The 16,001-nt window shown below is 41.2% G+C and overlaps 1 protein-coding gene across 1 annotated transcript in view; it reads left to right on the forward strand.

Moving 5' to 3' along the window:
• The window catches only part of LOC121274319 (SPRY domain-containing SOCS box protein 1-like), a 121,916-nt gene extending 106,717 nt beyond the window's left edge, over positions 1–15,199 (forward strand). Inside the window, exon 2 of the mRNA XM_041181565.1 lies at positions 14,010–15,199. Coding sequence (XP_041037499.1) covers positions 14,010–14,137 — 128 coding nt within the window. The 3' untranslated portion in view covers positions 14,138–15,199. The remainder of the gene's footprint in view (positions 1–14,009) is intronic.
• Positions 15,200–16,001: the final 802 nt, after the last annotated feature.

The following is a 16,001-nucleotide window of genomic DNA, read 5'->3' on the forward strand; positions in this document are numbered from 1 at the left end:
CCCCTCATGCGACAATGTCACATAAGTTGGGACATGTTCATAATTTACCGAACAACTATATTACAATTTTTAAAACCCTGCATGAAACCTCATCCCGTCGCTGGATGAAGTTTCATGTATTTTCTATTTGCTGCTGGGGCTCCTGGCCTGCCCGCCAGCCTTAACGTTGGACGGGCAGGTCCTTTAATTGGTTAAATGATCCAGTCAATGGCCTCAAGTGGCCATTGACAGGTCGGTGGGCCGGCAATTGATTTTGCTGTGCACCCGCCTTCCTGAAAATTTAAATGAGACGGGATGACATCAGGGGATTCTCCCGACTCATCCTACGTCATTTTGCACGTCAGCAAGCAGGCCCCGCCCCCTGCTCGCCAATGGCAAAATTCTGCCCAGAGGGAAAGACGCAGGAAAGCTCCAAAAGATGACTGAAAACCTGAGATACCTCTGAATCCTTGGAAAAGCACAGGAAGAAAGATTGAAGACTCACCTGAGAACAAAGCATCGTAGGTGCTGCAGTTGCAAGCCGACACACAGAATCAGAGCCCAGACAGCAGTGAGTACAGATCGCAGTCGAACAGCCAAACTACTGAAGCAGCAACAGATCCAGAGCTTAGGGTAAGCTATCCCAGAACCATTCCGAAGCATGGAACGCTCACAATAGTCTCGACACTGGGACAATTAGAAGTAAAGATTCTCCAGATACAGAACAGCTTCATGTTTGCATACAAAGGAACAGAAGATGCAGGTCAGTCCTTTACTCTATGTAGTAGGAGCCATAGCAGACAATGTTTTTGCAAGACAGGGCATTCGATGAGGTGTCAAACTCATTTGAGGAAGTCCTCCAGGCATTCGATTCATACTTCAGTGTTCAAAATAATTGATAATTAAGCAAGTGAAAATTAATAAGAGGAAATAACTAGGCAAAACTATGGACTCGCTTATAAATTACTTGTTCAGACTAGAGGAGAATTGCGACTATGGGACCCTCAAAGATGAATTGATATGTGATCATACAGTGGTTGGGATCTTAGATGAAACCCTATCAGATCTTTTGCAAACAAGTGATGATTTAACTCTCACAAAGGCAGTGCAATAGACTGAGTTTAGGAAGCTAAACAGATCAGTTGTTTGTAGGGAAAGTGATGTCCCTTGGAGAAAAATAAGTAAGCCATCAATATTTCAGACAAATAAGAGCACAGTAAAGCAAAAGCCTGCAAAATCAGGGAATAACGTGCCAACCACCATCTTGAGATGCTCTTGGTGTAGCGGGAAAACCCTACACAAGTGGGAAGAATGCCCAGCAGTGGGAGCTTAGTGCACTGTGGGAAGTTCAGACATTTTTAAATAATCTGCAGATCTAAAGTCCCTGCAGCTCATAAGAAGAAATTAATGACAATAAAACCAAATAAACTCCAAGAAGTAGAAGAGCCACAGAAAAAACAAATAACCTTCTTAGGAGAAGTTAATGAAACAGAAAATAATTACTGGAAGATTAAATTAAAAGTTGATGGTCATCTCACTGAGTTCAAGCTAGATATTGGGGCAGGTCTTTCAGTATTACCTGATGAAGTTAAATGTTTTAAAAATATCACATTATAGCCGTTCTCCATCCAGTTGCAAGGTCCAGGAAGGACTACACTAAAAGTAATAAGCCAAGACTTGGCAAGATTATGATACAAGGATAAAGAAATTGTGGGACCCCTGTATGTGATAAAGAACCAGGAGTCATAATTACTGAGGGTCATTTACAAGGTTGATGGAATTGCTGATGAGCAATCCAGTGAGGTATTCAGGAATGAATTATCATTCCTGTTTTCAGGCCTAGAAAAGCTGTAAACAGAATATCACATAACCTTAAGAGCAGGTGTTAAGACTATATGTCCCTACATAGCAAGGGCAGTCCCTCAACCAGCCTTAGACAAAGTCAATATGAGCTTTAACACATTACAACAAGGGGTCATCTCTCCAGTTATCATAACGACAGTAGTGTTCTGGAATGGTTACAGCACCAAAGTCTAATGGATCAATTAGAATCTGAGAGACCTTGACTCAATTAAACAAGTCAGTAGAGCGCAAGATCCACCTGATGGCATCAGTGGATGAAAGTCTCGCCAAATTGGTTTTTAAAAAAAAAGCACCCTCTTCACAAAACTGGATGCTAACGGTGGCTTTTAGCAGTTGCCTCTGGACAAAGCATCCAAATTGCTAAATTTCATCACCCCATTTGGTCGTTATTGTTTTAACAGCTTCTGCACCTGAGATATTCAAAAGAACAATGTCTCAGACCACGGAAGGCAAGAAAGGAATAATATACCATATGAACAACATTCTCGTACATGGTTCATCAAAGGAAGAACATAACCGTTGTGTGAGGGCAGTCCTCAAAGCCTTACAAGATGCAGGTTTGACATTAAATGACAAATGTAAACTTGCAAAGCTAATAAAATTTTTTGGGCACATTGTCCAAACTTTGGGAATTACAGCCAACTCACAGAAAACTAAGGTCATTAGAGAGTTCCCACAGCCTAAAACATCACAGAGTTACAAAGATTCCTTCGGATGGTTAATCAAGTAGGCAAGTTCCTACCAAACTTGGCAAAAATCAATGAGCTGTTACGTAGTTGTTGAGACAAAGTCAGCAGTAGTACTGGAACGTGGACCAGCAAAATTATTTTGGCAAGATCAAAAATCTTTTAATCTCACCAGAAATTCTAGCACACTACGGTTCAGAGTTGCCAACAATTGTAGCATTGGATGTGACATCTACAGGCTTGGGCATAGTGCTGTTTCAAGTTCAAAAAAATGGGCAAAGAAGACCAGTTTATTATTCATCAAAGACACAGAAGAGAAATACAACCATTGAGAAAGAAGCAGTTCTCTGATTATGTCATGGGATTAAGGTTAAAATTGAAACCGATCACAAACATTTGGTTACTCCCCTTAACCTAAAGGAAATTGCAAAAATGCTGCCTAGAATTCAACGTTTTAGACCGAGACACATGAGATACAACTCATTTACTGAGTATGTTCAAGGGAAGTACCAAACAACGGTAGTTGCATTCTCAGGAATGTCAGTGGAAGAAGTCAAGCTAGAAGACTTACGTTTTATTGAGGAAGCTGAAATATATACTTAGCTCATTACCAAGTAGTTAAACAACCACTGAGAAGAGATTACAAGAAATTAAGCAAGTGCAACAGCAGGATGATTGCATCAAAATAAACAAGTATTGTCAGAACAGATGGCCAAAGTGCACTCCAAATAATCTAGTACTTCGCCAGTACTTCACACAAAGAAAGGATCTCACAATCATCGATGATTTCTTTGTTTTTAATGACTGACCTAAAGCACTTCTATTTGATGTTCTCCAAAAACATCCATCAAGGTCACTTGGGAATAGCAAAATGCTGAGCAAGAGCCCAGCAGTCAGTTTGGTGGCTAAACATCAGTTACTCAATTGAAGAGTTAACCTCAAATTGCCTTACATGTGCATTTCATAGCCAGCAGCAGAGCGAGCCACGTGTACCTTATGTCTTTCCTACAAAGCCGTGGGAGTGCCTGGGAATTAATTTATTAGAGTTCAAAGGCAAAATTTTCAACATTGTCATTGATTACTATTCCAGATGGTTTGAAATGAGTAGACTGCATAGTACCAGGCGGAGAACGTCATTACATCACTAAGAAGAATCTTCCGGACACTTGGTATCCTAAGTGTTGTAATGTCAGACAACAGTCCTCAGTTTGCACAGGATTATGGTCTCATTCATGTGAACAGTTGACCTAGATATCTTCAGTTGAATGGAGAAGCAGAAAGAGGAGTTCAAACAATCAAGGAATTGATGAAAAAAGAAACAAAGATGTTAACTTAGCCCTTCTTAATGACAGAACTTCACCATTAAAAAAAGGGTTCTCATCATCAGAACTATTGATGAGAAGATGGCTGCGAATACATTTCCAGTTCTACAACAAACACTGTAACCTAACATTAACTCTGTGATCGAGAGAAAGCTTAGAAGTATGAGGAGCAACAAAGAGACCATCAAGCTTGGGAGCAACAAAGAGACAGTCAAGCTTGTAATTTTATCTTCAGGCACAGAGCACAAGACTTGAAAGTGCTACAGCCCAGGGAGAGAGTGTGGGACAAGTTGAAGAGAAAAAAGGCATTGTAAAGAAAGTACTCCACAGCCAAGATCTTATAGAATTGAGATAGACCAGGGAAATATCAGAAGGTACTGAAGAGCCTTGATATCATTGGGAAGGAAACCAATGGAACCTTGAACGTACTATATAAATCTGGATGGAGACAAGGAACCAGAAACAAGCAGAAACTCCACAACCACCCAGGTGGAAGATACCCCGATAGAATGACAAGGGAGTGCAGTTCATTCTGAGTCTCAAAATGAAATCAGGACTAGATCAGGGAGATTGGTCAAAGCACCACAGAGACTAACCACCACAGAGGCTAATCCTGTGAAGTTTGTGAAACTTTAGGGGAAGATGTAGGAGTATCTATATAGTTGGGATAAAGACTTGGAGGGGGTGGGGGCAAGATGTGGAGTAAAGGATTAACATCAAGACTACCTATATTGTTGCAACTATGATGCAAAGTCACATGACTAAGAGAGATCTGGTGGAAAGCAGAAGTACAACGTTATGTACTGTGCTGAGATGTGTATATAGATCTGTAAATAAACAAGAACGGTTTTGATGAATAACGACCTATGGTAGAATTCTTAGGGTAACCGGCAAACCCTAAAGAAACCCCATCTAGACCTCAAACCCAAGACAAAACACATCCTGAAAAAGAAACCAAAGGCATGTCAATGTTCAGACTTTCATACAGTTAGTCTAATTATTCAAGCATTGTAAGACTAAATGGGCTAGTAAGAGGCATTATGGAGGAGAGATTTCAAGGAAAGAGAGGAAGGAAGAGAATATCAATGCTAGGTGGCTTGAAAATTGAAGGAAATTATTGGAAAATGGGAAGGTTGGCAAATACTGGCATAGGATAGAGAGACATGGAAAAGACTTGTTCCAAGGACCTGCCTTTAGGCAAAGTGTACATTGATAATTTTACGATGGCTATTTGCCACCTGTGCTGCCCTGAAGGTGCTGACTCATGCTGGAGGAAATATTCCACAGGTGCCAACTGCCTTCTCAGTCCATTGTTAATGAATCGAGGCAGTGAGTGTTGGCAGGCTAGCCATCTACAGGATGAGTGAGAAGAATCCAAGCCAAGGCAATCCCTGTCTCCACATCCATGCATGTGCACTTTCTGCCTGCAGCTTATGAAAATAGCCATCAGGAACAGAAACAATGGCTAATTGTTTTTTTCCCCAAATCTCCTATTGTTTCTCTTCACTTTGGGACATCACTTTGAAATGTCCGGTAATTATAAAGAGTGCTATATGCAAGTGTTTTTTAACTATTCATCAAAAAAGGTGATGAAACTTAGCAACAGAACCTTTGTCTTAAAGGGTAAAACTAAAATATTGTCTTTGTTCATGTTTTTGGCTTATTGCACTTAGTTTTATTTTACCTTAGTGCATTGTGATACAGAATTTTGGAGTACCAATTAATTACCAATTAATTCGATGATAACTTATCATATTTTTAATATTGTTTTCAAAAAGGGGGAAGAAAATGCACTTTAGTTTAATATAGTCACTTCCTTTTCTGTTCTTTCTGCCCTCCCTTTTTCAGATTTATACTTCCAAGTTAAAATGCAACAAGCCACAAATAACCTTGCATGGGGATAGTTCATTCAGTTCTCAATCTTTCATCGTGCTATATGCAAATTTTCTATTTGGTGATTTTGTGCCTGGTGCTGGCCTTTCCTTGGTGTAACACATGTCAAGGACTAGGGTAGCGATTAATTATGGTGCTGTTCAAATGCTGCCGTAGGTACATATTAATGGCATGTTCCTAATTAAAACTTGAAGCTTAAGGTATCAGATAGTTCAGGTCAATGCATACTTGGCACAAAGCAGGGAAGTCCAATGTTTAATCCCTTGACTTTGCTTACAACTAATCTCTGGCAGTGTGGCACTACAGTTGGCATCTATATCCTTCATGTCCATTAATGTGCTGTAGTACAATACTTTCTTGCATATTGCTGCTTTACAACTCCTTATCTGGCTGGGTAAGAATATGTTAACCAATGACTAAAAAAAAACCCAAAATAAATGGCATTCAACATATAGGTTAAGTACAAGGCTTCAATTTATTTTGGTTTGTAATTTTATTCAGGGAAGATTTATTAAATATAAATGGTAATTGTTGACAAAAACAATGGCAAATGGCCTTTGCCCATGCATCTCCTGCATTACAGCTGATCCCCAGACTCTCTGTCACTTTTTGCTGTTTTCTCATCTTGATGTGACTTTCAGTTGTTGGTATTAAATTGGATTACCTGGACACAGTACTTTTTTGTATGTGCCCCATTCTCCAGTTCTTTCCGTCAAACATAATAGTACTGAACACAATCTATTTCAGTTTCGTTGAGACCAACACTGGGAGAATTTTATCTCCTGCCATCCCCAACCAATGGACAGAAACAGAGCAGGCAAGTGGCTAACCTTCATTTTCTGTTTGGCTTTGACAAATCTCCAACTTAACATTGCAGCTTTTAGGTGTGAGTGCAGCACCGGTCAGACTTGGGTGGCAACCACCTGTACAAATGATAATCGGAATCCAAAAACCAAAATATCAATAGGTATTTTAACTGGACTTCAGCAGAGAAGTCACCACAACTTTCCCATCAGTGTTGAAGCAGTTCAGCAGCTGGTAGGAAAGACAAAGGAACCCTGTAGGTAAGTGGGGAAAAAATATCCTATGGTGGGGTTCAGATGACCAAGAGTGTTCTTCTGCAGAGGCTCTGCATTTGGGTTAGTCACTGTTTCTCTTAATCTGGTCACCATCAGCAAATGCATTCTCCATGACAATACCTCTACCAATCAGAGTCCACATGCCAACCAATCAGCACCCTCTTCTCATGCAGTATAAATTGTTGTTCCCTTTACATTTGGTATTCTTGCGAATTGTCCTGATGAATGCAGGACAAAAAACTTTGACAAAATTCTCTCTTTTCAGCAATATTCAAGTTCTGTACTACCAAATGACTAATTCTAAGTTAAGCTCGCATTTAATTGAGAGGGGATGCAATTTAAAATGGAACTCTATTATTGACCTTTACTGGTATTAATTCATAGTGAACTAGTTTTTATATTTGGATGGATCTTTAGATCAGCTAGTGTATTTATTTTATTGTGTTTCCTGTGAGTTTCTGTACTCTTGGATAGCATTTTAATGTCATTCTGCACTGTCAAAACACATTAGCAGTTATGGCTGTTATATAGCATTTCATGCATTTTATTTTCTTCTCTGCTTCCCAACACCAGTTTTCCCCTCCTCCTAACTTTGACTGCAGGGATTTGTTTCCTTAGTTACAGCCAGCTGTCTGGTATCTTGCCCAATGGTCATTTGTTATGAGCATTGCTCAGCAGCTACAGAGGGCATGTTCCTGATCCTGTCCTCCTCCAACACCTAGTAATCAGCAGCGAGAGCCCTGGTAGATTCATCCTCCTCTCTAACCAAGTGACACTGAACCCCAAAGAGCTGTAGGATCCCTATTACTGCCTGTTAGATTTCAAACATACTTTATTTTTGATTGGTGAATGGAACTGCTTCTAGCTCCCAAATGAAAAATGTAATTAACATTTGCACAAAGCTGCAGAAATCAACATAAACATTTCATTATGTGAAAAGTCACAAGTGTCTCATTTTAATGGTTCGCTGAAGCAAAACTAGATCATATTAAATGACACAGAATTTGGCTGCCAAAGAATTCCCTGTCTCAGATGAGGAAATATAAAAGCCATTTGAAATCTGCTACAGAATGCAATAGTGTGTGATCCCTTGGATCATATATGGCCATATCCAGTCTGAAGTATTTTATAAGATTTTATTAATTTGCAGCATCCCATCCTGTTTCGGCTGCAAAGCAACATTCAGAGATGATTAGGTGAGCAAATAGCTTGAGAAGGGGGAAGTTACAGTCAAGATGCTGCGATCAGTGGTTGTCTCGAGCACTGTTTTAGCTGAAGTTTTCGTTTAAAGACCCTGCTGTGGTTCTTATGCATGCCAATCAAAGAAAAATCACACATTTCAGTATTTAGGAGGGAGGAAGTTTTCTGAAAGAGTTATACTGGACAATAGTTGACCATACCAAGTTACTATGAGTAGAGAAGCATGACAGGAAGAAAGATAAGGCTTGTCAACACATGGTCAAAAAGGCTGATGTTGAAAGGAGGTCTTCCAATTCCTGAGACAGTGAGATCACGTTGAAGCCAGGGGCAGCTGTAGAAATGTGATGGTCTTCAGTTAAACTGTGGAAATACGCATGTTTTGCGCAAAGAACAATGGTGGGAGATTGAAACTAATGTGTGCATGGAGGTGAGTGGGTGGTGGCATGGAGGAAAATCTACACAGGATGCCAAAAATAGTAAGGAAAAAGACTAGCAGGACATATGGGCAGTGGCTGTGTGCAGGCACCCAGAGAGAATATTATGCACAAATGTATAGCTTAAATGTTGTAGCCATTATGGATAGTAACAGAGGAGCAAACTGCTAAGTATTTTGGTTGTACCTCAAACACAGAATATGATGGATAAGTGCCTTGGGACAATTAACTTTGTTAAAGGTGCTGTATAAATGCAGGTAGTTGTTGTTGATGGTAGGCCAGTCTTTCTTGGGCCTACCCACTGAAAAAAGCCTTGCTCCACCACCCATTACCTGTGCAGTTCTTAAGTTATTTGCAGCTCATAGTTTTATGTATTTGCAAATGGAATCCCATGACAAATTGTAATCTTCCTTAAAGTGAAACACTTTTAGGACATATATCAGTTGGATCAGGTGAGTTATTGGCTTCTCTTCCTAGAGTTCTGGAAGGCCCAGCCAGTCTGTTTCCCAGAAACCTATTCTAACCAGACTGTTATAAGTGATATTAAGAATAACTCCCTGACAGCATAATTACAACACCCGTGTAACTACTTGTTTTCACATGTTGGGGCCATTCTTTAGCTGTCACCTATTTAGGACAGTGTCAATAGCAAATTATAAAGGATTTTCTCCTGTTCACCATGTAGGGCAACAACCTAGCCCTGGGAAAGCAGTGAACGTTTAGAAAGACTTGGGTTAATCAATTGCAGTATGCATGGATTGTAAAAAGGTCATGCCTGACTAATTGAATTTTTTGAACAAGTCAGTGCCTTCTTTCTTAACAATAAAGTACTGTTTTTGTTTGCACTTGCATAATCATATTACTTTCCATTCATTGACATTCTGTTTTGCATGAAGTTAAATGTATTATTTATATATTTTTAAATGGATAATGACAAAAATGCAATAGGTAGCATATCACCTCATTAATCAGTGAGACTGATGTGTGCAAAATGAGCTTCTAGTTTAGAAAACTGACATAACATAGCTAGTACAGTTTAGGATACATTCTTACTCTACAATGGCAATAGTGCCAGGTAGTCCCACTTAGTACCAAAGCTTGCAGTTGCAATATACAGACTATGTGGCCTGAACTCTCAGAGCCTATTCCAACATCGTAATGAGTCACCCTGGAGCTGACGGTGGCAATTTCACTTCCAACTCAGTTTAAGTTAAAAGTTTAGCATTGGTGCTGAGTAGTTTCAGAATTAGAGCAACACTAATTTCATGGGGCAGACTTGTTCCCTCATCAAGCGGGCCCAGGAGCGGCTGCGAAACCGACCTCGGCCTGCGATCGGGCTCTGACCACGCTTTCACACTGGCTGGCCAATTAAAGGCCAGCCAGTGTGAAACACGGGCTGGGAGTCTCCACGCTGCCAGGGCAGGGACGGAAGGCGCGCAAGTGCTGAAGTGTGCACATGCACGGGGGAGTGCACACTGACAACTCCCTGAAGGCACAGAGATGCCTCAGGGAGCTGACAGATTTTGAATCCAAAAATAAACTTTTAACATATGAGATCAACATGTCCCAACACATAACTCAGTCACATGAAGAGGGACATGTGAACAAGGATGCTAAAAAAATGTTATTGCTTTTTGTTAAGTGTTGGAAACTTCATCCCGCCTGTGGATGAGGTCTTGTTAAAAATGTAAAAGCCGCCTGGCATATTCACCCGCCCACCAACCGAGCGATTGAGCAGGCAGCAAAAAAAATGCAGCTTAATTAATTTTTTAGGAGCCTTAATAGGCCTCTTAATTGTCGGCGGGCGTGCAGCCACCTCTCGCGGCGCCTGCCGACCAAAAGATCACGTGAGTGCTCAATGATGTCGGGATGCCCACCCGACGTCATCGCACACTATTTCATTCCCGTTCAGATCAGGCGCCGCCCGCCCACAGGATGAAGAATTCTGCCCATGGAGTTTGAATTCAGAATTGGAAATTTCTGTACATCCTGCTCAAAAATTAGACTCTAATTCAAGACCAACTCTACAGAGCAATCAGCAACAACAACTTATATTTATCACATATATTAATTTGTGTTATTAGATACATTTGTGGTCTCCAAAATCTTAAGTTATTTAGCTTGGGGATTCACTTTTTTCCCACATTAGGTTTTTGAAAACTGTTGTTTCAATATTGTGTATGTGTTTTTTAACAGAAGACTGATTATAGAAACCAGCCCCATATTCCTTCTTCTTAGTTACTTTTAGGATTACAATTGTAAAACATCTCCAGATTGTGAATGGTGTACAGGACATTGAAGATGAGGAGACATTAGTAGAACACACTGGCTTCAGACATAAGAAATGCTTTTTGTAGACTGAACGTGGTCCCAAGGCACTGGGAACATTTGTTGAAATGATTTGGTTGAAATTTCAGAGGCTTGGCCTCTCACTAATCAATCCCTCACCGCTCCTTTTCTACAGACATTAGTTACATCTGCAGCAGTTGTCCTCTGTTGCCATACCCAAATGGTTATTCTTTGTTTGTGAAGCTCAAAGCTGAGTTCCAGCAGGCGATCTGGCGGTGAAGGATATCTCAGTCAACTCTTTGTGCTCATATTCAGTAGAGATCACAGCATATAAGTCACAAGTAGGAACCCCAGCCAATTTTCCTTTCACCTGATCTGGGTATGCTGCAGCCAATTAAAGTGCAGTCTGGTTTGCCATCTTTGAACCAAAGGGTGGGGCTGAGACATTACCTGATATATATTAACTCCATTGATGATCATTTGATTGGCATATGCTCAAGAGGATTGTAGCAAGTTCCCGTCCCACAGACTTTTATCAAAGAGAAAAACAGTGGGCCATGCAAGAACAGTGTAAGAAATTTATTTTTGGCTTAATAGTTTGTGAATAGAATGGAGGAATTCGGTCAATGTTTTGAATGTTTCCAGTTGCTCTTTATGAATATGGCAATGTGATAATCTAATCTTACACACACTTATGGAACTGGATTGGCCCAAAGGGATCATGCCCACATTCTTTCATACAAAAGCTTCCTGATGTGGCAGGTACACTGTGCAGAACTTGATTCTGATTCATTTTCTGAAGCTTTACCATCTTGCTTGCAAGAACAAAATTATAGAAGAATTCTAGGAAAGATTGTCAAAAAGAATTCCAAGCCAAGCTGCGGCAGCTAGCTATAGTTAAAAACTGAAATTGTCCTCCTGACCTTTTAGATAATTGAACCACTTTGTGTTGTAAGAAGGCCCAATGTTCAGTCCTGTTCTCTGCTGCTACTTATTCTCTGTTGACATGGCAGTGATGATGCTACAGTTGACCTTAAGGTGCCTGGCGTAGGAGGGGAGTAATAGGCAGGTTTCTGCTTATGAATGACCCAATAGAAAATACGTTTGTTTGGGTGTCACTGAGGCTCAGGTTGAGCTGAATAGTCCTCTCAAACTTACTGACCAAGCCAACCATGAAGAATGACCACTCAATTGATGTACTGCAATTCTTGTTAGCACCCTTAGGACTATTACCTCACCATTTGATGCGTTCTCCTGAAGCCAGAGATATGAATGTTACTAGGAATGAGCAATTACAGTTAAGCAGAAAGATTTGAACAATTGAGGCCTTTTCACTGGAACAGAAAAGGTTAAAGTAGACCTAATGGAAGGCTCATTATGGGCATTCTTGGTAGAATTCATAGTGAAATCTTGGACTGGATTTTATGGCTCCCCCACCCGCCCCTAATCCACCACCAGCATATTTGAAGGCTGGATGGCTTTTAAAATAAGGTAGATAGTCTCCCTGCTGCCTTACTGCCCAATACTGACTTTGTCTCTCATTTTGTGGTGGGCAGGGGAAGGTGTCAGGCAGACCATCTGCCCTTATGCCTATTGAGGCCCTTAAGTGGCCAATTGATAGACACAAGGGCCTCATTCAACCTCGACCAATACTTTACATGCGGCAGGGAAAGGTGTTTGCAAGGCGAGTAGCCCGGCAACTTTCACTGCGCAGACTACAGGCAGTCAAGAAGGGGAGGGTACCTCCTCTGCATGGGGGGGGTCCCCAGAGCCCATCGGTGCTCCCCCAACCTTTAACCCTCCCCCGGCCCCTGAAACTCGGGCCCTTCAAACTCCTCCAACACGTCACCACCCACCACCCCCACCCCCACTCCGCCCCCAACCCCACCCCCTCACTGGGATCTGCCATTCAGGCCCATCCAAGATCCCAGACTTACCTTTCAGCCTGAGCTCCATCAAGTTTTCTTCCTCAGGCACTGCCTGCAGTCCCAGCAGTGGCTTCACTGGCTGGGTCAGCATTTATTGCCCTTCCCTGGTTGCCCTTGAGAAGGTGGTGGTGAGCTACCACCTTGAATCGCTGCAGTCCTTGTGGTGTAGGTACACCCACAGTGCTTTTAGGAAGGGAGTTCGAGGATTTTACTCAGCAACAGTGAAAGAACGGCGATATATTTCCAAGTCAGGATGGGGAGTAACTTAGAAGGGAACTTTCAGGTCGTGGTGTTCCTATCTATCTGCTGGCCTTGTCCTTCTAGATGGTAGTGGTCGTGGGTTTGGAAGGTGCTGTCTAAGGAGCCTTGGTGAATACCTGCAGCACATCTTGTAGATGGTACATACTGCTGCTACTGTGCGTCGGTGGTGGAGGGAATGAATGTTTGTGGATGTGATGCTAATCAAGCGGGCTGCTGGTTTCAACCTTCTTGAGTGTTGTGGGAGCTGCACTCATCCAGGGACGATTTGTGCTTTGTAGATGGTGGACAGGCTTTGGGAGTCAGGAGGTGAGTTACTTGTTGCAAGATTCCTTGCCTCTGACCTGCTCTTGTAACCACAGTATTTATATGGCTAGTCCAGTTCAGTTTCTGGTCAGCGGTAACCCCCAGGTTGTTGATAGTGGGGGATTCAGATTGGCCGACAAATCTCTAGGTGAGAGTTCCTCCCAGATAGGAATGGAAGTCCCAACCTGAAACAATTAATGCTGCTCTCAGCATTATATTACTGCAGAGCAGCCAGGTTTCAGGTGGACGAGCTGATGACCGACTTTTCGGTCGGGCTGGTGAACGGGGGACATGGCGCCCATAAAATCCAGCCTCATGTTTCCACTGGTTGACAAATGAGTAAGGACGGGTTGAAATCAGAGACTAACACTGATAGAATGAAGGACAGACTTTATTTATGCTTGGGAAATGGGTGTCACTAGCTAGGCCTGCATTTATTGCCCATACCTTGTTGCTTTTGAGAAGGTGGTGAGCTGTGTTCTTGAGCTGCTGCATTCCTTGTGGTGAAGGTACACCCACAGTGCTATTAGGGAGGGGGGTTCCAGGATTTTGAACCAACACTGATGAAGGATTAAGAATGAGTATTACGTTTTTCAAAAGGGATTTTGCAATTGAAGACTATAAAAAGGTACAGGGAAATGGGATTCGAAATTGCTGCAATTTGAGAGCTGGCATCACAAATGCATATGCCAAAGTGTTTCTTTCTGAGCTGCAACTTCTGATTTCTTTACTCGGCATTTAACATTCTGACTATTTTTATTTTTTGTTTCAGCGGAACCATTGCCTTTAATGGACTTGTGTCGAAGATCCATTCGCCTTTCTCTTGGCAAGGAACGATTGCATGAAATAGAGACCCTACCCATGCCTGTTTCTCTGAAGAATTATTTGCAGTACCAGTGATGAATAAACTGGGACTAAGCTGGAAAATCAATGCAAAGAGATGAAAAGCTATGGTTTACATCAAATTTTAATCTGTGGAGGACCCATGGTTGTTTGAAATATTGTGACTTCCAAATAGGCGATGCTTAGATAGGAATTAGAGGAGAACCTGTCATATGAATTAAGAGGATTATTTTCAACCAGTGTTAAAGGTATTCCTATTTTAGCAGTAAAACAGTACCTCATTACAAAATCCTCTTAATCCAAGAAACTGCTTTATATGCATTTGTAATTTTAGCCTGTTGTCCCTACGAAGCCTAGATTGTTCAAATGCTCCCTGTAATATTCAGCAGGTTGTAGCTTGAGGATATTGCCTTGTAATTGTTTTGTATTTTTTTCCTGTTTAAAACTGAACATGCAGGTTGAAGAGATTCTTGAATTCAGTAATCAGCTAACAGGGACCTCTGGGGCAATTACAGTAGTTGTTTTTAAATGCGGGGGTATTAGCTTGTATACTAGTACTGTGCTATTATTTTTAGCATGACTGTCATATTTAACTGATTGAGATCTGGTTTTCAACAGATGAAGAGAAAACATATGCCTTGAAGCCAGTATGCACGAGCTTCTACTTATTGCAAAATTTCCTGTGAAGTTCTGCATGAATTTGAAAAGAAACTACTGAGAGATCACACAATATTCACTGTTACAAAGCTCAAGTCACTTTTTATTTTGAACAAAGTTTTTCCAGAACTGTTTTACTTCATTCAACTTAAAAACTTTGTTCACTGCAATGTACTAGTACGTGTGTGGAATAGTTTTATCTGTGCAGAGACTGTATTATAATAACCCTGCTCCATACCAGTCCCTTCACTGGTGAGCTGCAGTCATTTTCACTTCTGCATAGGTCAGATCTTTTTAAGATGCTGCTGCTTAACTTTCTTAGACCTGTTTTAAAGTTATTTAGTTTTTAAACTGGAAATTGTTGCAGTTGCAGGGTGTCGAATGTAAGGACGGTGCTGCCTTCAGAATTTTAAATGTGAACTAACCGAATGAAGAAGTTTCTAATAAAGTTTACTGTCCAAACTAGAATTAATTATTTCTAATCCATGCCTTGCAAATTAAGTGGGTGTATATATAACAAGGCTGCTAGTAAAACAGCAAGTTAATTCAGTACTGTGGATTAGTTAGCCATAAGGTTCACAAGAGAAATATGGGTAAGTTAGGTCATTCTGCCCAACTTGACTCATCCATCTAGAAAAAAGTACAGACTAATTCCCCAGTCCAACATCTGACTACCTCTAAATTGGCTCCAAGAATGGTATCTCCTTTATTGCTCTACCTGGATCTCCACTACAAGTATTGATCACTCTTTTTGTGATGAAAACCCTTTTTAAATCCCTTCATGTCCTCAGCCTGTAAAATCCTCCAGCCCAACAACCCCCACAATTCTGCATTCCATCTGATTCTTGCCTTGTCTACGTCCCTTGATGCCCTATTGTTGGTGGCTCTGTGTTCAGCTGTTTATGTCCTACACTCTGGACTTTGCACCCTAAATCCATGTTTCACTCAACTTCCATTTCCTTCTTGAAGACTTTCTGTAAAATCCACATCGTGGACCAAGCTTTTGATCATCCCTCCTAATATCACCTGTTTTAGATTTGTAGGGTTGTCGATACTCTCAATTGCCTTGGAATCTCCCAGAATTTGGCATGGATGCCCCATGTGCAGCTCCTCTGTGGGACCTTCTATTATAAATTTCCCAACAAACGGCTCAATCCCGTGCTGTAATTTCTATCATTCTATTAAAACTTTCCTTTATTAGGTCAGAGCTCGAGGAGAACTGTTGGGGCTGAGCTGGGTTTAAAACAATGTGCCATTTGAGAAG

Source organism: Carcharodon carcharias, chromosome 2, assembly GCF_017639515.1.
Source record: "Carcharodon carcharias isolate sCarCar2 chromosome 2, sCarCar2.pri, whole genome shotgun sequence".
NCBI lineage: Eukaryota > Metazoa > Chordata > Chondrichthyes > Lamniformes > Lamnidae > Carcharodon > Carcharodon carcharias.